Source organism: Callionymus lyra, chromosome 19 (genome assembly GCF_982586985.1).
Source record: "Callionymus lyra chromosome 19, fCalLyr1.hap1.1, whole genome shotgun sequence".
Lineage (NCBI taxonomy): Eukaryota > Metazoa > Chordata > Actinopteri > Syngnathiformes > Callionymidae > Callionymus > Callionymus lyra.
The window spans coordinates 3786956-3809701 of NC_141836.1; the positions used below are offsets into that span (position 1 = coordinate 3786956).

At 45.6% G+C, this 22746-nt stretch overlaps 1 protein-coding gene across 1 annotated transcript in view; it reads left to right on the forward strand.

The window, feature by feature from the left end:
- plxna2 (plexin A2) overlaps positions 1–22746 on the forward strand; it is a 100720-nt gene that overhangs the window by 44158 nt on the left and 33816 nt on the right. The window contains exons 5-17 of the mRNA XM_087781719.1: positions 4905–5005; positions 7990–8113; positions 9810–9963; positions 11141–11237; positions 11931–12045; positions 12492–12692; positions 12758–12851; positions 13447–13646; positions 19488–19639; positions 19729–19846; positions 19939–20075; positions 20682–20849; positions 20910–21003. Of these exons, the coding sequence (XP_087637845.1) occupies positions 4905–5005; positions 7990–8113; positions 9810–9963; positions 11141–11237; positions 11931–12045; positions 12492–12692; positions 12758–12851; positions 13447–13646; positions 19488–19639; positions 19729–19846; positions 19939–20075; positions 20682–20849; positions 20910–21003 (1755 nt within the window). The remainder of the gene's footprint in view (positions 1–4904; positions 5006–7989; positions 8114–9809; positions 9964–11140; positions 11238–11930; positions 12046–12491; positions 12693–12757; positions 12852–13446; positions 13647–19487; positions 19640–19728; positions 19847–19938; positions 20076–20681; positions 20850–20909; positions 21004–22746) is intronic.

Sequence of the window (22746 nt, forward strand, 5' to 3'; positions counted from 1 at the left end):
CTTTGTTAATACAAACTTGACGTTTGCGTCGACCTGGTCACAGCTTTCATGCTTTTTTTAAGTTAAAAGAACTTTAGCAACATGTTGCTGCACATTCATCAATGAAGAAGCCCAGGTTTTAAAGTGACGTTTGCAAAGTGGGAAAATTCTACAAGAAAAATAATAATAAAAATCTGACACTAAAGAGCTACAATTCTGCCACAGTGATTCACCATTTTGACTCTTCACTGACATTAGACCCGCCCCCTCCACCGACCGGCCTCCTTTGAGTGACGACCATAAACCGGCGACTAAACCGCACACATCGATACACGTCACCTCTCACCCCAACACTCGCTCCATAAAACCTGGCCTCCATTTGTTTCAGGGATCTGGTGGCGGCTGGTTCACGGCGATAATAAATCCAGGGTGAGCGCGAACATCGAGGCGCGAGCGTCCGCCCGTACATTTGACTAGCAGAGGAGACGGATGAGCCGGATCTCTTATCTGTAATGTGATGTTTGATGAAAATATGAGGAGGAGCCGCCGGCCGATAAGTTGCTGATTCACAGATGGAAGGTGAAATATTAGCTCTCGCGCCCACGACTTGTAAATCGGATATTTGGGGCCCGGAAGGATCGCTGCCGCTGAGAGATACCGGTGACGAATGGAGAGTTTGGTGCTGGAAACGTAACAGATGTGGCGTGGCGGCGGTATTTCACTGCCTTTAGTCGGGACCATCTGATTTTCAATTCCATCACTCAAACCTCGTTTCTTCCTTTGAGAGTAAAATTAGATTTTTGTGAGCCTCACAGTGAGAAGAGACCAAACCTGTGTGCGACAGAGTTCCACATACAGTATATTCAACGTGTTACTGGGGTCCAGTTTGGCTAGCTTAGCATCGTGACCCATGACAAATGCTAATGGTTTCTAACAAAGAGTTACACATGTAGTCAGATGATGATGACACGGGTGACGAATATTTTCTCACACGAACAAACACTCGCACCTGTGTCGAGTTGACAATAGTCTTTTCTCATTTACGGCTCGTCTGCACAGAGACAAAGCGCACACAAACACACCGGCGCGAGCACTGGGGTGAAACCAATCCTTCATTTGTATGTACACCATGTTCAGAAGGAGCCGGTGAGACACACAAGCGCTCTCAGACATGCATATGGAGTCCCTGTGTAGAGCAGCTTCTGTCTGCCTTCCTCTGCGAATTCTGTGTAACAGACACACACGTGTGCTGCTACACACGTGTAATGATGTTGTGACGACACATTCATAGCTTGTTAATCTATGAAATATCTTTGCATCATTTAGTTCCATTTGCAGTGACGTCGCACAACGGGTCTCCGTCGAGGGTCAAAAACAACTAATGAACTGCAAACGACGGCTCGCTGATGGAGGCGAAGACGTCTCACTCTGCGATTTACGCGAAGCATGTTTTGTTGTATTGAACTGTGAGCAGTCGAGCAGCCCCTCAGTGGTCTGCAGTGCACACACTGACACACACAGACACACACACTTGGCTACAGCTATACATAATTGATAAACTCCCCTCTGTATCGACTGTCTGATTTTCTTCTTCTTCATCCTCCTCACTGGTCGATCGCTGCACCCCATTATTTCTCCTCCTCTCCTGCCTTCACTGCTTCATGTCCTCCACGGACCCCCCCTGTTCACCCCCCCACTGACACCCCCTCCCTCTTTGTATAGCAAACGACTGTTTATGTCTCTTTTATTCTTATTATTTTATTAACCTTCTTGTTTCTTTTTAGAATTTGGATGTAATCTGTCACGTTTAAACTTCTTATCTTTGTTGTGATCGTTCGTCAATATCAACATCACAGCTTTAAATAAGTTAAATTCAACTGGAAATTCCTCGACTAAACCTACATATGTATCGTTGACATCTAGAATGTTTTCAACTCAGCGAGGCCATGGCGATGATTACGATGATGAAGATGTAGTTGTGGCGTCCAGTGGTCGAAGTTCAGTGTTTAATCGATACACGTGGAGAGTTTTACGAGCAGCAGTTTTGTTCACATGTGGTCGCTGTTAATTACTTTTACTGCCGGCTTTAGACTTTTAATCTTTCAGCTGTTGCATCAATGGCTCGAGTCAGGGCTCGGGAACGTCTGTAATTCGAGTGAAGAAGTTGCTGGTTAGTGTCCGGTGTGAACCTAAGAAAGCGTGCACCTACTGCCCCACAGAGAGTGACGTCTCGCGGCAGATCTCAAGTGGACTCGGTGCTGCCGGCCGAGCGTCAGGTAGCAGAGGTCCAGGAGGTGCCAGCTGTTTATCCAGCTGCTGCAGCTGTGATTGTGAGCTGCTCCAGGTCAACGCCAGGCACGTCGCCTTGGTAACGGCAGCCAAGTCACTTCCTGTGCTGGCCGGAGAGACGGTTGTTTGTGTCGCTCGTCTGGCAGAGCAGCGATCCAGCTGTGGTTCTGCTCAACTCCTGCTGCAGTGACGTCATTCTGAGGAGGATTCACACACATCTGTAGAAATAAGACCGACTTCCTGTTATAAAAAGTGACTTCTTGATAATCTTGACTCCGGCAGAACTTTATTGAACATTCTGGTTCGAAGCAAGAAGGCCTTCTGGTCCGAGGAGCTTCAGTTCAGACCCATGTGACTTCAAACACGGCGACAGAAACAACACCAGTCAACTGTGACCCGCACTCGCACGTGCACTCAGTGGGAGAAGACGCTTCATTGTGCAGGCCTGCTGTGTTGAGTGGCAGGAGTGTGTGTGTGCAACAGCTGTCCCATCACCTCCACTGCTGACCCACACACACACACTCACACACACACACACACCATCACAAATGAGTTGAGGACGAAGGACCGGAAAGTAATATCCATGAAGACTTGCAGACTTGTATTTGATAAATAAATAAAAATTAAAGAGTTAAATTAAGACACGCAGACACTGATGTGTGTAGGTGACTAGAAGATTTAATACATATGAGCAGAGAATTAAAGGGTTAAATACATCATTCTTTTTAATTAATTGTGATGAAAGCTTAGCTAAACGAACAATGAAATCCTGTGAGATTCCAGCGATGACTGAGGACGAGAGGATACAGTCAACTCAAAGAAGATGTTTGGACTTTGGATTTTTTGGTTTGAAAATAAATGAAAGCAGTTACGACTTCGTCAAGAGTCATGTGGTCTGTAAATACTACAACACCAGAGTCAAGTACTGGACAAAACTACACATATATACTTGTTACTACACTATCATAATACCAGAGTCAAGTACTGGACAATACTACACATATATACTTGTTACTACACTATCACAACACCAGAGTCAAGTACTGGACAATACTACACATATATACTTGTTACTACACTATCACAACACCAGAGTCAAGTACTGGACAATACTACAAATATATACTTGTTACTACACTATCACAACACCAGAGTCAAGTACTCGACAATACTACACATATATACTTGTTACTACACTATCACAACACCAGAGTCGAGTACTCGACAATACTACATATATATACTTGTTACTACACTATCACAACACCAGAGTCAAGTACTCGACAATACTACACATATATACTTGTTACTACACTATGACAACACCAGAGTCAAGTACTGGACAATACTACACATATATACTTGTTACTACACTATCACAACACCAGAGTCAAGTACTGGACAATACTACACGTTTTTCTCTGTGTTATCTTGATCTTTTTAGTATACATTTTTGGAGTATTTTTTTTTATTGTTTAAGCGCTTTGTGACCCTGGTCTTAAAAAGTGCTCTATAAATATAAATTACTTACTTACTTGTATATACTTGCATCATTAGTGTAAGATCTGAAATGTTTAAGCTGTGATTTATACATAGTGTTGTATTAAATGATGTTAAGGTCAAGAGGAAGTCTATAAAATACTGACTGAAGGCAATCGTAAGTGACGAGCTCTTCCACTAATCCCATGTGGTCCATGAGCTCCCTCTGTAGGTCGTGACCCCCCAAAATCACTGGCTGACTCCCGCACTTGTGATCCCACAAATCCCCCCCGCCCTGTGGACAGCTGTGAAAACGTCACACCGTGCTCGAAGAAACTTTAGTTCAGTTTGTTGCTGCACACACACACACACACACACACACACACACACACACACACACACACACACACACACACACACACACACACACACACACACACACACACACACACACACGCACACTTGGACAGGTGGACTTGACGAAGACAGAGTGTGTCGCACACAACTGCTGACAGCTTTTATTGTGTTGTAATGTCCGTGTGCAGAGCTGTTGTGTGGCTTCATCAGTGTTGTTGTGTGTTTCAAACAGTAGACATGAGTGGTGTGCGTGTGTAAATTTGTCATCTCTGCCTGTCTGCACACGTAGGCTTGTGTGTGTACACTGTCCAGGTGTGCATTTAAATCAGTTTTCTTTTAAGGTTTAAATGTTTGTGTGCGATCTAGTCAAATGTCCAGCTGGAGTGTGTGTGTCTGTGTGCGATGGACCACATGACTGTACATGGCTTGTCATGTAAAATATGTGTGATTGCTATTCAAATGTGTACTTGTAACCAGCGTGTGTGTGTGTGTGTGTGTCTTCGCTTTGGTTGCATTCAAATGCCTTTTTGTTGTCATTTGCAACAGGTTTCACATGATGTTTCTTTTTGTCTTGGTCGGCCATGTTGGATTTGCACCGTCATCTCTATCTATAGATGAATCACGTCTTGGTCTCACTCATGAGTGTACGAGTGTGCGTCTGGTCCTGCAGAGGTCCGATTGTGTCGCTCACACTGTCAGGGTGAGACTGAAGTTTAAGAGGCGTTCAGGTGCAGCTGAGATTTCAATACTGTTGAATACTTGTGTGTCTGATATTGATCATGTGACGTCTGTTCCAACAGGTGACTCAAGTGCCCATCGAGTCATGTGACCAGTACGGGACGTGCAGCGAGTGCCTGAGCTCTGGAGACCCCCACTGTGGCTGGTGTGTCCTGCACAACATGTGAGTGACACGCCCCCATCATCACCTGCCTCCTTGCACACAGAACACACACTGTACTTGTGTTACACAACGAGCGTGTGTGTGGGTGTGTGTGAGGTCTAATGTGTACAAACACCCTTGTGGATCACCATCGAGGGGATGAAGAAGGTTAACGGTTGGTTTCTCGTCACGTCGGCCATCTGTCCCGGTGTCACTCTGGACCCCAACGCCACCTGTCGCTGGTTCAGATCCTGCTGCTCTGACCCTGGAGCAGCGTGGCGGGGGAACCTCTGACAGATCCAGCTGAAGTTTCTCCGCTGACCTACACACTTGAAGGACTTATCAACACCTTCACATATTTTCTTCCTTTCGATTACTCCATATATACAGTATATATATTTAAAAAGGTATTTTTTTAAGTTACAACAATTATTCATAGTTTCATGTTTAACATATAAATATACTGAACAACTTGTACAACCAGGAAAAATGAAGTTCAATGTTATCTCAGTACAGGCCAAACGTTTCTGAATCAATGTGTAATGTTACGACTTATGAGGATTTGTCTTTTTCAAATTAAGTTTGTGTTCCTCTGCCGTGACTCGGGGGTCGCTGTGGAGTCCTGGGATTTAAAGATCCGCTGCGATGTCGGCAGCTGTGCAGGATTTAGTTTGTGCTTCACTCCAGCTGTTGCTCCTTCCACAGCTGTCACCCCTCCTCACCCCTCCTCACCCCTCCTCACCCCTCCCTCACCCCTCCTCACCCCTCCTCACCCCTCCTCACCCCTCCCTCACCCCGCCCTCACCCCTCCTCACCCCTCCTCACCCCTCCCTCCCTTAAATCTTTTGGTCAGTGACCTCATCGTCCACCTCCCGTTCTCTTCTCTCGTCCCTTCGTTCCTCCGTCGCTCCTGCCATCGCTAAGGTCAGAGAGACGAGAAGATGGCGAGACGTTCGTGTTCGTCCTCTCATCAGAGGAGCGTGGAGGGCGTGATGAGTTCAGGGACACTTCAGTCTGCTTCTGATTGCTGCTCCACGTGAGAGTCTGGTGACATCATCACCGAGCGCTCATGAGCTGGTCTCTAAAATACAGTTTTTTATACTAATAAAATAGTTATAATGGAAATGTGAAAGGAAATGGTTGGAAAAAGTAAGAAATCAAATGATTTAAAAGTTCAAAATAGTAGTGGTTTCGTTATCTTTTATATTCATAGATGGATATTTATACGTTTTCATATAAATCCTAAAAATAATTCAATACAATTATAAATATTGAATGTACTGAAAACAAATTAATATATATAATATTATTTTCTTTGTTTTTCTAAAGAACATATATGAATGAAATTTCATTTGCTATCTTTAAAAATAACTAAATTAATTATTTATTTAATTGAAAAAGGTAGTTTATGCTGCAGAGAAAACTCTTTATGTTTCTCTCTTTACTTGTACAAGACAGTCGAGAGAACAGAGAGATTTCCGATGATTTCACTTTCACTGTCAAACGTGTCTCGATCCGTAAAACCCTCAAAATCAAAACTTAGTTCAGCTCAGAGGTTCGGACTCACGTTCTGAGCCGTGCATCACGCCCGACTGATGTCGGCTCCGGTTGTAAACTCGGGCTCATTTCCTCCCGGCAACAACAATTAGCCGGCGCTGTGGAACGCGAGGCTGATGAGCAGCGTTAGCAGTGGCGGCGACGCAGCATCCATCTTCACCACGACTGCTAATGAGATATCGATCCACGCGACGCTTTATCAATATTTCCATAGTTTCCCGGCAGAGAGCGAGCGCCGCCGTGATGGCGGAGGCCGGGAAGAGCGGGAACGTCGAGACGCGTCGTTATTCATCGTCAGGAAAACACACTTTTGTACACCAGGCCAACAATAATTACACAATTCATCACAAACGCCGCCGTGCTGTTGCTGCGGTGACGGCGCAGCCCGAGTGCGTTTGGAAGTTTTTGTGCACAGGTTGTGTTTAGAAGTGTGTTGTGTTGTTCCTTCAGTCCTGTCTCACAATGATGACATCAGAAGCCGTCTTCGCACGTCGAACATTTATCTCTCCTCGGCGTCGGATCCCGAGCTCACTGGGACCTGTTGATTGACAGCCCAGGGAGGGAGAAAAGGGGTGAGGCGGGGGAGAGGAGGGGAGAATTTTAGTCGTTGCGTACTCTTCAACTAATGAGGGAGGCAAGAGGTCGGTCTCTAACTACACAGAGATAATGGACAAATCCAGAAACCATGGCAACTGCAGCCACACACACCGTCGGCCCCTGTTCTCCCCCCTTCCTCCCCCTCCTCACCCCCCGCACCCCCCCCCCCCTCCGCTTCTCTCTTCTTGAAATGAATTTTATCTTTAAAAAAAAAAAAAATCAACGCTTTTCTGTCTGTTAATGGAGTCTCAGAGCCAACATGCATAAAACATCAGCAGCCCACACCTGAACACACACACACACACACACACCTCAACACACACCCCTTGACAAAATAGCTCAACATCCACACACACACGCCTTCAGCACACACACCTGGCTCAGGCTGTCAGGGCTGGAGGAGTTTTTTTCAGGACGGAGTCTGAACCTTTAGAATCCTGTGTGTGCGTGTGTGTGCGTGTGCGTGTGTGTGTGTGTGTGTGCGTGTGTGTGTGTGTGTGTGTGTGTGTGTGTGTGTGTGTGTGTGTGCTCACTGGGGCTTCTACTTTTGACAACATGATTACACTCAGAGGCAGCAGATGACGGCGTGGAGTGTGAGAAGGTGTTCACAATGTGCATGAGAGGGACAAACACAAGCACGTGGACACACACACACACACACACACACACACACACACACACACACACACACACACACACACACACGCGGATCACACAACATGCTCGAGAGAAGAAAGCATGAAAAAAAACTGCTCACAAACAGCAACAAACCAACATAACAAAGATTCTGAAGTCATCATTTGTCGTCCACCCTCGTTTGTCATGTGACCTCACGCCCGTGTCTCCTCCAGCTGTTCCCAGAGGAACCGTTGCGAGCGCGCCGAGGAGCCGTACCGCTTCGCCGCCACCCTGGACCAGTGCGTGAAGGCGGCGGTGACGCCCGACAGCATCGCCGTGTCCGAGCCCGGCGTCCCGGTGAGTCCGTCTCTGAACCTCCGAAGCCGCGGAGAACCCACGCAGCGCCGATGCATAAACATTAGCCGGGGAAGGGGCGAGGTCGTGGGCGCCACAGATGCTCGCCTCGTGTGTGTGTTTGCCAAGACGCGTGGGTGTGTGTGTGGGAGAGAAAGTTGTGGAAGTGCGCGAGCATCCGTTCCAGGAAAGCGTTTTGTTTGACACCAGCACACGTGAAGCTCACACTCATTTATATTCTGCTGCTTTGTTGCTGTTGAACATGATTCACTTCATCTTCTTCTGGCTCTTCTTCTTTCTTTTTTGTTTCTTCTTTTCCTCCTGCTTCCCTTCCTACTCTTCTTGCTCTCTTCTTCTGCTTCTTCTTTGTTCTCTTATGCTGGCTCTTCCTTTTCTCTCTTCCATATCCTGTTCTCCTTTTATCTTTTTTTTATCATCTGCTTTTTACATCTTTTCCTCTCTGACCTAACATTGTTCTTATTTTCCTGTTACTCTTTTACTTAGTACCTTTCTTTTCTTACTGGCCTCTTTTTCCACTTCCTCTATGACATCATCATTTATCTTTCTATTGTTTCTTCATCTACACTGTCTTATTTAATCCGACCCTTGTTCTTGCTCTGTGTCCAGATCATTTTCCTCTTCTTTTTCTATCTTTCTTTACTTCTTTTTTGATTGTTTAAAAAATAAATGATTTCTTTCCATTCCCTCCTACATCTCTTCCTGGGTTAAGAAGAGTATCAGCACCTCTAATTGTGAGACCGTGGTTCAGTCTTCTAGATTGTCGGTCGACGACCTTGACCTTGACTGAGCTCCATGTTCACGTCTTTCTTTCTAAACCTTTTTAACATTTACGTGTGACGCTCGACTTTATTTCAACCCGGCTAATGACGGCAGACGAATCAGGAACTTCACTCGAAAACAAAAGAATATACCTTTCCTTTTATTTTTGTTCAACTCCCGAGCATGTTGAGCAGCTAATGAGGAAGGAGTCGCCCCTCCACGCTCCCCCCTTCGCCCCCTGCTGGTGACTCAGCGTCACATTAACAAAATCCTCAGACTGCCGGCCCCAAAAATACTCTGAAATTGAAGGTTGCGCTGGAGTTGTGCGATGATAATTATGCGAGCGGACTCCTCTGGTGTGAGCATCGATCTGACACACACTCGCACAAACACTGTGAAGATTTATTTATAGGCCGAGCAGCTGCAGCCGGGTGTCAGGGATCTCCAGAGGAACACTTCAAACATCAACATGTGCATATTTACACTTGCTGGAGCGTGTGTGTGTGTGTGCGTGTGCGCGTGTGCGTGTGTGCGTGAGTGTGTGTGTGTGTGTGTGTGTGTGTGTGCCCGAGTGTCCTGACTCTTTAGATCAAACAACAACAACGCGTCTGAATAATTAACCGTTTCAATCGACATCATTCGACTTGTGTTGTGTTTGTTGTTGCTGAGTCGACATTCGCCGCAAGTGTTGTTCTCATCGTGAGCCTTAAAACGTACTGTTCAACCTATTGTGTTGCCGTTAAACTACACAATCCAGGGTTCATGCCTCTCTCGAAGGAGCTGGACAGCAACACGGTCATAAGAGTTTATGAAGAACATGGAAAAAGAAACTGAGGTTCTCAGGATCTCAGAAGTCGACAGACCGTCACCCTCTTTAATGTCAAAACCAGGAGGCGACTGACGGTTATTCTTCTTCCAGATGCTGGTAAAGGTGAGCGACGTTCCGGACCTCTCCGCCGGAATCACATGCTCCTTTGGGAACCTGACCGAGGTCGACGGGAAGGTGAACGGGAACGAGATTCTGTGCGTGTCTCCGGCTGCCAAGGACGTCCCGCTCATCCCCACAGACCAAGGTAATCAAACTCAGACGCGAGCTGCTTGTGATCTGCTTCACAAGGCGACAGTCGGGAAAAGTTTTCACCAAAAGAATTCTGGCAGTCTTTCATATCGTCCTCTGTGGCGTGTTTTTTGCACCACAGACCGGTATTATGTCGGCATTATATTCACGCATAACGAAAACAGTACGAATGAAAAGTATAGTGTTTCACTCATTTTTTTACGAGTTTAAAGGTTTATTTTCTTAGTAAACTTGACCTAAACTGGCGTCTTGGCGTGTCAAGAGACACATGCTCATTGTTTTTGGGAGAAAATACCATCTTTTTGTCAAAACAAAACACATTTCAGACCACATTAATCAATTGAACAGAAATAATACAAATCGTTTTTTTCTTTCTGTGCGGCCTGGTAACAAAAGGAAGCTTTATTTGTATTTGACGGCTGTAGAATCAGAACTTTTAAGTTCATTTCCAGGTGTTTTTAGCTGCTCTGGATGGATTTGAACAATTCCTGAATTGAAACAAATATTCCACAGCAAACTTGAAACAGGACATCACAGTTCTAGAATTCTGACTGATGTTGGACTTAAGATTCATCCGAGGCGTCGGACGAGCGTTTGATGTGGTCGTCATGACATGTTGACTTGTTTTCAAGATGAAAAGGGAACATTTTTCTCTCTCGCTGACCTCAAAGCGATGGTTTCTCTGATGGTCCTCCAGCCACACTTTGCCTCTGCGATCAATGCTCTTCCAGGTGATGTCGAGAACGTCAGCGGCTGCTGTCCTGGAACAAAATGAATCAGTTTGGTGAGACGGTGGGAACAGAGCTATCGACCCCCGCAGCAGCGCTTCTCTCCCGCTGCTCCTGGATCAGATTATGGGCAGGGAAGTGTGCTGCTCCGGTGCCGGACCCCATTAGAGCTGATGCAGGATGAGAGCGAGGTCCGCCGACCACCGGTCCGCCACATTACCACCCTCAGCCTAGACTAATGGCTCGACCGCCATGACGCCATCAGCCTAATGTGCTCGAACAGAGCTCTGGCAGAGCCCAGGTCGTCCAGAACCTGCACGGACACCGCCGGGTCCGTCCCGTATTTAGTACCAGAGAAGAAACATAATCCCTTTTGTTGAGGTCAAGCTGAGTCTTCTGGTGGTTCTTGTTGTGTCAGTTGACGTCTCCTCTTGTGTCCTACAGACTGGTCCGGCGTCGAGCTCAGACTGAACTCCAAAGAGACGGGCCAGATGTTGATCAGCACCGAAGTCAAGTTCTACAACTGCAGCGTCCACCAACTGTGAGTCGCGAACCCATGTAGTTCTCATAAATGTGACAATTCAAATGAAATTTACATTAACAATTGAAAAAATAACACATTTGCAGTGACAGACATGCTGTGTAGATCTGTGTGTACGGCTCTGAGGTCTGTGGATCAGAATCTACTGATGGTTCCTCGCACACGGTTCAGGACCAGAGGAGAGAAATCTTTTCAGGCTGTTGCTCCTAAGCTTTGGAACGATCTTCTTCTCTCTCTTTGCGCTTGATGGATCTACTGACTCCTTCAAGAAACATTATAAGACGTTTTTATTCGCTCAGGCTTTTCCTTGATTTTCTGGAACTCCTGTTGTGTTATCAGTTTTATCTTGATCTTTAATGTTTATGCTTTATTGAATATTGTTTTGATTGTTTAAGCGCTTTGTGATCCTGGTCTGGAAAAGCGTTATATAAATAAAATTACTTACTTACTTACTTACTAGATGCGAACAAATACACAAAAGATGAAGAAGAACAGCAGCTTCTAATACGAGAACATGCTAACAGTAGCATCACAGCAATGTTTTGTACGTGATATTTTAATCTTGACTCATAAAACGCTGCGAGGACAAGCAAGAGAGAGAGAAAGACCACCTGCTCCACCTACAACCTGAACCCAGTCCTCCCAGGAGACCGTTGACCCGGTCTGATTGTGTTCCTGTGTGCGTCCCCGCAGGTGCTTGTCATGCGTAAACAGTGCCTTCCGCTGCCACTGGTGCAAATATCGCAACTTGTGCACCCACGACCCGTCCAGCTGCTCCTTCCAGGAGGGCCGAGTCAACGCCTCCGAGGTCAGAGGGAGACACACACACACAAATGCTGCAACACACAAACATGTAAAACTACTGCTGTAATGACTGTGTCAGGTGGAAACACATGAACACAAAAAAACACACATGCCCACGATCAAAAGACAGAGATTAGCACATGTAGTTCCACACAAATGCAGACACACACTCATGCATTCACACATGTAAGAAAAAATGTTTTATTAGTAATACACACAAATATACGAGCAGAAACTATCAACGCTTATGTCTGTAGGAACACAATCGGCAGAAATACACAAAGAAATAAAACACAATTACTTGGGAACACAAACAGACATAAGGAAAAACACTGGTTAAAGTTTAAAACACACTTGTGTCGATCTGAAAAAGTCACATCGACACACAATTAATTAATATCAAAATAACTTTTTATTGACTCCTGAGTGTGTTTTTCTTCCTCTGCTCAGGACTGTCCTCAGCTGGTGCGCTCCGGTGAGATCCTGATCCCAGCAGGCGAAGTGAAGCCGATCACCCTCAGGGCCCGGAACCTCCCGCAGCCTCAGTCGGGCCAGCGTGGCTACGAGTGCGTCCTGCAGATCCAGGGCGTGAGTCACCGGGTCACGGCGCTGCGCTTCAACAGCTCCAGCGTCCAGTGTCAGAACAGCTCGGTGAGGTCCGAGCCCACCCCTGCCGGACCGTGCGGCGCCGCTCACCTTCTCGTCTCCTCCCACAGTATCTGTACGACACCAAGGTCAGCGAGCTGCCGGTCGACTTCTCCGTCGTCTGGAACGGAAACTTCATCATCGATAATCCAGAGAAGATCCAGGGTGAGGAACATTCCTCTTCTTCTCCCACGACACTTGGTCTGTCTCTTCATTCAACTCACACTTGGCGGCACAAATGGAGATCATGATTTAGAAAAACGTGATCACTTACCTCAACTTAAGATCTATTCATGGTCAGGCTCCTCCTTACATCAGTGATCTGATCCAGCCTTACACCCCAGCTCGGGCTCTGAGGTCTGTGGATCAGAATCTACTTATGGTTCCTGAACACGCTTCAGGACCAGAGGAGAGAAATCTTTTCAGGCTGTTGCTCCTAAGCTTTGGAACGATCTTCTCTCTCTTTGCTCTTGATGGATCTACTGACTCCTTTAAGAAACATCTTAAGACGTTTCTATTTGTTCAGGCTTTTCCTTGATTTTCTGGAACTCCTGTTGTGTTATCAGTGTTATCTTGATCTTTAAAATATATACTTTATTGAATATTGTTTTGATTGTTTAAGCGCTTTGTGACCCTGGTCTGGAAAAGCGCTATACAAATAAAAATGACTTACTTACTTACTCACTTACTTACAAATTGGAATAAACTGGTTGAAACCGCTAATAGAACATGTGTGTGTGTGTGTGTGTGTGTGTTGCAGTGAACCTGTACAAGTGTGCGGCGCAGCGCGACAGTTGCGGCGTGTGTCTGAAGGCGAACAGGAAGTTCCAGTGCGGCTGGTGCAGCGGCGAGGGACGCTGCACGCTGCGACACCACTGCCCGCCCATCAACCCGTACACCAGCCGCTGGCTCAACCTGTCCAGCAAGAACGTGCGCTGCACCAACCCCCGGGTCACCGAGGTCAGTTCCCAGCACGCACCTCAGCGGTCCACACGAGGTCGACGCCATCGGTTCATTTAAGAAGGAGAAAAGCGATTTCATTTCATCCGCCCCGATGACCCGACGCTAGATGAGCAGCTCCAGACACAAGCGGAGACCGCTGTTGTCATGACGACCACATCAAACACTGGTCCGACTCCTCCGATGAATCCTAATTCCGACATCAGTCGGAATTCTAGAACTCTGATATCCTGTTTCAAGTGGGAGTGTTGCATGTGTGTTTGAGAGCATGCGAGTCGGGGTTTCGGACAGGAAGTCTCAGGGCGCCGCACTGATGTCGGGATCTCCGTTAAATAAAGAGAATCCATCGCACACACGGACGCGCGGACTCACAATCGCACACATCAAACGGAGCCAATTAAAAGTGAACTTTGGTTAATAGATTTCCCCGCTTTGATGAGACTCTCCTGCAGGTCGCTTTAATCCTCGATATGTCGGTTTGTTTCACGTCATTGAGAACAGTTTGACGCGTCAGTCATGTGTCTGAGCCAAGAAGTCAGAGACCGTGGTTCTCGCACGCAAAAAAATCCCTGCAAAAGTTGGCGGAGAAACTATGGAAGTTCATCAGTGTCTTAAGAATATAATAATAGTTTATGTTGCATTCAAGTGTTATTTGAATACTTGAATTGAATTGTTTCTATATCAAAAGGTTGAAATGTTTTTTATTGAATAATTAAATTCAATAATCGGTTTATTCAGAGGTTAAGTTGTTGGGTTTTTTTTGTTTGTAAATAATTGAATTTAAAACATGTAATTCACACATTTGATATTCTGATTCTAATAATTAAAAATAAAATAAATAAATTCAATATTTTTTATATTACAACAAAAAGCAATAACATTTAAATAAATATTTGAATGGCACTGATAAACTTCCATTAGAAACCCGTCTTACGTTGGAGGATCTGGACTTTCTTTGGGTTTTGTTCACGAGTGAGGGAAGGAAGGAAAAGTGTCTCTTCATGCTCTGACACCATATAACGTTGTCTCCATATGTAGTTGACACAGTAGAACAGCCTTTGGAAGGTTTAGCTAAAACATCTTTAAGTATAAAACTGTATTTTGACTGAGAGAAAGATATTTATCAACACACTCGCAGGAAATGAAGACTTGCTCTGGTTGTTTTTCCGCCCCCTCTCACCTCGCAGGAAGACTTCATTATCAGGTACGCCTCTGATCGTAGACGCCCCGTCAGCCGCTGGTTTGTATACATACGAGCGCATTAGTGGCCGTGCCCACCACCACATATTCCCGCTGAATTATGGATGCTTCTATTAGGCGCCGCGGCGCCTCCTACTGCCGCGGCTCGTTAATATTGAAGAGACGTAAGAGCGCGGGGAGCTACATCAAATGGATCCGGGGGTCTGATGGCGTTTGAAAGGGATTTTCTCCGAGCGAGACGTCGCGTCGTCTCCGCGGAAACTTCACGCCGTTGCCTCGGGGAGAGTTTGTTGTTTGGAGACATCACCGAGGGGGTCATGATAGGGATCCTATGATGAAGTGCAAGATCTGAACCTGTCGAGGCAGAGACGCGTCTGAGGCTCTGGCAACTCAGGGGTTTTCCCCTGGTAAGTGGCTCGGGTTAGACGGTGACTAGTTGAACCTTCTTGCTGGTTCTTGATTATGGTGATCTGTTGTACATGGATTCATCAGCTCACTGTCTACACATGTTGGATACTGTATATCATGGAGCCTTGAGGTTCATTACAAACAGACTCTTAACACATTACTCAAGAGTAAACTGGCTTCTCTCTTTTAAAGTAAAGTAAAGAAAGGTTGTTATTTTAATGCCATGACTTAGTCATTGGTATGTTTTTATTTACAAGGCGATTTCAGGTAAACTCCATTGTTATTTGTTCATATATATGTCTCGAAAACGTGTCCCCAATGCGTTAAGGTCTGAGGATACAGTGCTTATGTTACTGGAGCTCGTACAGAGCCGGATGAAACAGCTCTTAAGTTTTTTGCACCGTGTTCGTGGAATAAGCTGCAAAAGCAGCTCAAGCTTGAGGGTAACTCTTAAAGAATTTAAGGCTGTTGTCACAAGTTTGACATCGAACTCCAAATTGTAGTCAGTAACATTATTTTTTCTTCTTATATTGTACTATTGCACTTAATATTGAACTTGTAATTGTTTTTTTTTTTAATTTGAACTGCGTTTTGCTGCTCCATCCTGGCCAGGTCTCTCTTGTAAAAGAGAGTTTTAATCTCAATTAGACTAACCTGGATAAATAAATGATAAATAAATCAATACAAAATAAATCAGGTCTAAGTTTAGGTCCTGTTCTTAATTTGATCTCCAAGTTTGACAGAATTTAAAACCCAGTTTATATTGCTGACAGCTAAACTGACACAACAAAATGTATTTCTTACAAACAAATAAAAGGCTGAAGAACAGCAGCGATTGTTTCCAGTGTAGAAACACGTAACAGTAGATGTTTGAACCCGAAGCGAAGCAGTGTTGAATGGCAGGAGGTGCAGACAGACTGGTCGTCTCAGGGATTAAAGAAGTGCTAAAGTTACTCCACAGTGTCTGTGGATGATATCAGATCTCTTTAAACCCTGACTTAACGCGACGCGCTGAGAACCTTGTAAAGTGTTCAGGGTCTCTTTTATACGTGCGATGATCACCAAGGCTTTACGACGATCGTTAAACTCCACAAATGTGACTGAGATTAGCGAGTGAGGAGCGACGAGCCGCGTGTCCCTGAGCTGCTGTTGGATGGAATCGTTTCACAAATGAAATCCAACAGAGTAGACGGATTCACGACAAAGCCGAGGAGGTGTGTATGGAATAAACGAACCATCAAATGTAACCAAACGCGACAAGATGCTAAAGCGTTGAGGCGACATTAAGCATCTTTCTTTTCAAGTTTGTGTACATCAGTCGTATGTTTCCGTCACTGTTCTAGATTTAAGTGACTTGAAATTAGATTAGAAACTGACATGTTGAGGCCAAATATCTTGAAGTTCCTGACTCGTCTAAGGCCAGAATTAGCCGGAATTCAGGATGAAAAAGCTTCTTTATCCCACGTTTAGTGTGACAAGATATCTTAAGGCCACTAAATACATTAACTTCATTAAGTAAAGCATTTATTTTAAACAGAAGGAATGGGCGAGCCAAGACAAAGAAAATGTTTATTTATCTGTGTTTTTCCTGGACCGTCGTCAGACGGAGTGGAACACTAAAGTCAATATTCTGCTCGGGTCGGCACCGCGAGTGCCAGCGGGTCACTGGTTCGGAATCTCCCTATATTGACTGTGACACCGGCAGCTCTGCCTCTAAATGGATTACACAGGGAGCGCGACATGAAGGCGAGCGGGGCGCGTTCGGCGAGGCGCAGAGTCTGTGCACGTCCCATCACACTTCCCTTTGAAAGTGACAAAAGAGGAGAGCTGGTGCAGGAGGATGGAAGGACGTGGCAGTCTGCTGGAGGAGGAGAGGATGATGAAAGACAGAGGAAGACGCCGCAGTGACCTAAAAAAGACTGTAATCTTTGTTCTCTGAAGGTCATGTGCATTAAAAACCCCTCCCAACAACAAAGACGACGCTTAAACATCTCGTGGTGCGGAGCTGAAGGTCTGTCAGCGCGGATCGGCGTCACGCTTGAAACAGAATTCTTTAGGAAGGTCGGAAATTGGGCGGATGTTAAAACAGCAACGTTCCGTTTTCTCGAGCGGCAAAAGGCAGGCTTTCCATGGACGTAATAAGGTGTTTTTCCAGGAATGTGACGGTAAATAAAGATGCAACAAAGTGCAAGATTAAATTAAGTCGCTAAGGGTTTTCCTTCCATACGTTTTGTAGCGCTTCTCAGGTCGTGGGGGCAGCAGACGAAATTAAGAGAGCTAGACTTTCTGGTTGCCAGAGACCTCCTATACATCTGGAGAATGAAACTTGAAAGTGTGGCCTCGTGAACTGGAGCGGCAGTTCTACCTTAAATTCAAGAAAGCCTGAGAAATTTCTAAGAGAAGGAAGCTGAACAGAAAAGTTCTGGCGGTTCCTCAAAGTCTTAAAAGGGATTAAATTCAAGAATACAAAATTAAGGCCTTAATTGGAGTTAAATGTCTTAAATAAAAGTTTAAGAAGTCTTAAAAACACAATATTTGTTAAAATATATTCATGTATTTAAAATAATTTACAGTTTACTTAAACCTTGTGTTACCTCAGGGTCAAGGTGACCCTAAAGCCTGAAAACTAATGTGTTTTGGTATCCGTTGTGTTGCCTTTTGTTTAAGGTGATCAACCTCCAGCACTGTGTATGTATTTCTGCAAGCCAGGGAGGTCGTTCACCTTGACCCAGAGACAACACAAGGGATACCGCAAACACTTTTGTTTTCAGGCCTTCAGGTCACCTTGACTTTCTTAACAGAAGGGTTAAAAAAGTGTATGTAGCAGCTTCAGCTTCGACCCTCGGAAACAAATGGGGCTGCGGTTGCTTTGGTCTTAAATTTGATTTCAGATGGTATTAAAAAGTCTTAAATATAACTTTAATATTGGCTCTAGGATCCGTGTTCTGTCTCCACATGACAACATCCACACGGATTGAGTTTCATTTCTCTTCCTCATCCAAGCTTCCCTGGAATACAAGTCTCCATCCCTCGCCCTGAAATGACGCAGCTGCGTCACACCGAGCCCGGTCCACCACATCAGCAGCGGCGTTCCAGTTGGGAGCGCTCGGATGTTCACTCGCCGTCACCGCTCCTCACCTGTCGTCCATCATTTCCGCTCGGCTTCCTGCTCGACCGTCCGGGCTGTTTCTTTATATCCCTGCTTGCTTATGTAGCGCTGCCGCTCGATTAGCTCCTGCCATCTCCTGACACGGATATATTTAGCCGTCATGTCCCTGCGCCGCGCGCCAGCCCGGCTAAAAGATTCATGCGCCGGTCCCTCTGGCTCCGCTCTGACACACTTACTTTACATCCAGAGCAATTAATGTCCACATCACCCGGATCATGATGCCGGAGCTCCAGCGGGACGTGTCGGGCGGACGGCTCAGCAGGCAGTCACAACTTCTCAGTTTCTGCTCGGGCGGTCTTTGATGTCGTATCGATCGTGTTCCCAGCACCTTCTTCTGAAACTCTTATTTATCTCTGAGCTGGACCAGTGGTGTGAAATATTGGAGGAAACTTTCAAGAGCAAGGCAGAACCAACAGTAGCTTTGGACCTCGGGCACACACACCTGGAGACACACTCTGTGTTTTATCCGCAGGAACATCGATGAGGCGCAGACGGGAAGAGTTTCTCATGAGAAAATTGACTGAAAAAGCATTTTAGGAATTCCATATTGAAATATACAGAGTCGGAAGGACATTTAATCATGTCAACGTATCATTGAATGATATTTATTTTGATGGGAAGCAGGTTTGACACAAACCTCACATGAACGATGACGGGAAATGACACATTCTTAAAGGTATAAATGTTGTGTATGAACTTGTAGGTAGATCGATGGATCGAACTTTATTGATCTCTTCGGAAAATTCCTTTGGGAAATTAGATTTCCAGTCACAACAAGGCAGTCGGCGGAAGAACAAAGTGCACTCGGGTCGATAATACATGAAATAAACTAAAATAAATATAACATTCTAAGTATAAAAGTCATCATTTTTATGACCTAGAATCCCTGCCCAATGAGTTTTAACCCCTGTGTTATCTCTGGGTCAAGGTGACCCGAGGGCCTGAAAACAAATGTGTTTGTGGTATTCCTTGTGTTGTTTCAATTTATAATATAATCACATGAAACTTTATTCTTTTCACATTAGGGAACAGCTTGACGTCACAGTCTTCATTGTGTGTCGCAGGTGACCCCTGTGGCCGGGCCTCCTGAGGGCGGCACCAGAGTGACCATACATGGCATCAACCTGGGGCTGGCCTTCTCCGACATGGTGGGAAACGTGGAGGTGGCCGGGGTGAGGTGCAAACCCGTGGAGGAGGGGTACATCATCGCCGAGCAGTGAGTTGAAAAAAGAAAAAAAAATCAAGTCTCCTTGGCAGCTGCAGCTACTGAATCACCTTTCGATACTGACTGGTGTTCTCGTCCAGGATCGTGTGTGAGATGGACTCGACTGCAGTCGACGCCCGACCCGGTCCGGTCCAGCTGTGTGTGGGAGAATGTCGGCCAGAACTTCGAGCCCGCTCCTCACATCTCTACTCCTTCGTGGTACGACTCGATGTTCTATCATCGCCATCGTATGAATCGAAGTCAATGTGTTAGTGTTTATCTCCATGACCGGTTTCCCTGCCTCCTCGCAGACGCCCACCCTCACCGGCCTGACCCCCAGCAGGGGCCCAGAGTCTGGGGGAACCAAGGTCACCATCCTGGGGGAGAACCTCGGGGCCGGCAGCTCCGTCAGCGTTCAGTTCGGAAACCAGACGTGTGAATTCTACGGGTGAGTTTTGACGACGATGTTGTCTGACAATATCGCTGTTATTAAAGTGTAATCCAGCAGCGCCTCAGTCACAGGATGGTTGTGTGAAGGCAGAGAGAGGAACCTTGTGTGGGAAACACGGATCATTAAATCAGATTTTTGGTGCTCTGCCGGAGATATTAGAAGGAAACTCTCCAGGGAAAAAGCTGCTCAACTTCTGACAGAAACTCGGCAAACTCAGGAATCTTAACTGGATTTTGATGGATGATTATATTAAACTGTAATATCAGAGAAGTGATGCCGCAGTACTCGCACTCCATCATCCTGTCATCCTCTGTTAATTCACTTTTATTATCATTACGGTGTTTGTGAAGATTCTTCCTGCAGTCAACTAACACAACTTCTCACCAGCTGTAGAAATATGTCAAAAAAAGATCAAATGTATTTTATTTATTCAACTTGAGATGCACTGACACATACCTCCGTCACGGAGCCCATTAAAACCTCCTGGTTTTATTAAATCTTTATCTCAAAAAGCTATTTTGTGAACTGCAGCAGTTGAAGGCTTTTGTTAAGACCACTAGGGGGCGCATTTTAATAAAATGTAATCCATTGTTTCACCTGCAGTCGTAGCATGACGGAGATAGTGTGTGGCTCGGCGCCGTCCCAGTCCGGAGTCGGCCCGATCCAGATCAGCGTGAGTGTGGACCGGGCACGGATCCGAGAGAGGCTCACGTTCGAGTACATCGACGATCCCACCGTGCTGCGCATCGAGCCGGACTGGACCATCGCCAGGTACGGACGTGGAACGTTTGTCGGGCAAAATCAGTGTCTGACGTAATGTCGAACTTCCAGTGGCCACACCCCTCTGATGGTGACCGGGACCAACCTGGACGTGGTGCAGGAGCCCATGATGAGGGTCAAGTACTCGGGCAGGGAGTCCCTCAATGTAAGATGAATCACCTTTTCCTCGTTGTGAGTGACATGGAAGTGAGTTTGAAAGTGGAATATTCCAGCAGATCATTTCTGTTCCAGTCAACATACACGGAAGTTTCGGTGTCAGCAGTTTACTCCGACAAATTAGATCAGGTCTAAAAGGGTCACAGATCTTTCAGTGGAGTTTCTGATCCGTCTGCAGAGTGGTGCGCGGGAAAGCGGGGGGGTCAGGGTTTTTGTGTACGGTCTGAAGCCCGAGGGGCGTTTAATGGTTTTTATTGGATGATTAAGTGCGGCTGGAAGTCCCAGGTCAGCATAAAGACCCTTTGTGTAATCACAATCTCTGCTGTTGGAGATCGTTACAAATCGCGTTTGAGCCGAGAGCCCTGGGGAGCTGGTTTAATTAAGAGGATGGATTCAGTCTGTGGCGGGCCGAGGTGAGGGTGCCTTGGTGGTCACGCTGCTAATCACAGTGGATCTTCAACGATCGCTCCGAGGAGCCGCGTCAGATAAACAACAGGAGTTGATCATCTGCCGTCTTCTTCAAGTCCTTGAAAACTCTTTGATGGATCCAAGTCGGAAAACTTTAAAGGGAACCTATTGTTAAGAACAACATGCTCTTGACTTTCAAATGTTTAAGTCTTCATCTCCAAGATGATTAAGTCCCTCATCATGACCATGTTTTGAACTTATTACTACATAAATCTGGGCGAACGAGAGGTTACAAGAGTCCGTTATGACGTAATAATGGCTTCACTCCTCCTCCAGCTGTAATCACACCCTGCTTTGTTTATACAATGAGTCCCTTGGAGGTAAAGCCTTCCGGGATTGATGACGAGCGGTGACAAACCTCCATGATTGACCAGTTATGATCAACAAGATTTAATCTCCAGAAAAACAGTGTTTTCAGTGGGTGGAGTTTAAGATTATTTTCTAACTTCAATATTTCAATGAAAAGTGAGTTTTGTTCAAACACACACTGATGATACAATAGAGTCACACATCACAACAACACACACACACTGATGATACAATAGAGTCACACATCACAACAACACACACACTGATGGTACAATAGAGTCACACATCACAACAACACACTCACACTGATGATACAATAGAGTCACACATCACAACAACACACACACACATACACACTTTAGTTGAACTTTAAGTATTTTTTAGTCCGTTTTGTGTGGGATATCGTCGAATCTAAAATGCATAGTTATCATTCAGAAAACAACAACACTTAGGAAAAGAAACACCTGAAGATGAAAAAAACATCAGGCAAAAAGGTCCTTGAATTGTTCGACAAAAAAACATCTAAAATCGATTCCAACAAACTTTATTCCGAGGTAAATAAATGACAATGACCTGAGGATGAACAAACACAACGTAGAGAGCCAACAATGGTGTAAGGTCGATACGACAATTGAAACCATGTGAGGTCAACGTGTCCATGAAGATTGAAAGTGGAACAAATGTTGAACCTCGAGGAGCTCCCTGGTCTCTTCACGACTGAAGGTTCTTTATGTAGCTAAAGACCCACATTATGGTCTGTTTGGCGGAGAAGGTTCTCTGAATCAATGGACTAACAAGCTCAGAGTCCCAACCCTCCTCACGTGGACTCTCACCCGCTTTAATGGAGATAATTGTCTGAATGGTTCCACAATGACGACCGTCTCCTCTGCTGCTCCCTCGCTGGGTTTATTTGCGAGTCTTTGACACGAATGCTCCGGAAAAAGGAGAAGCAATT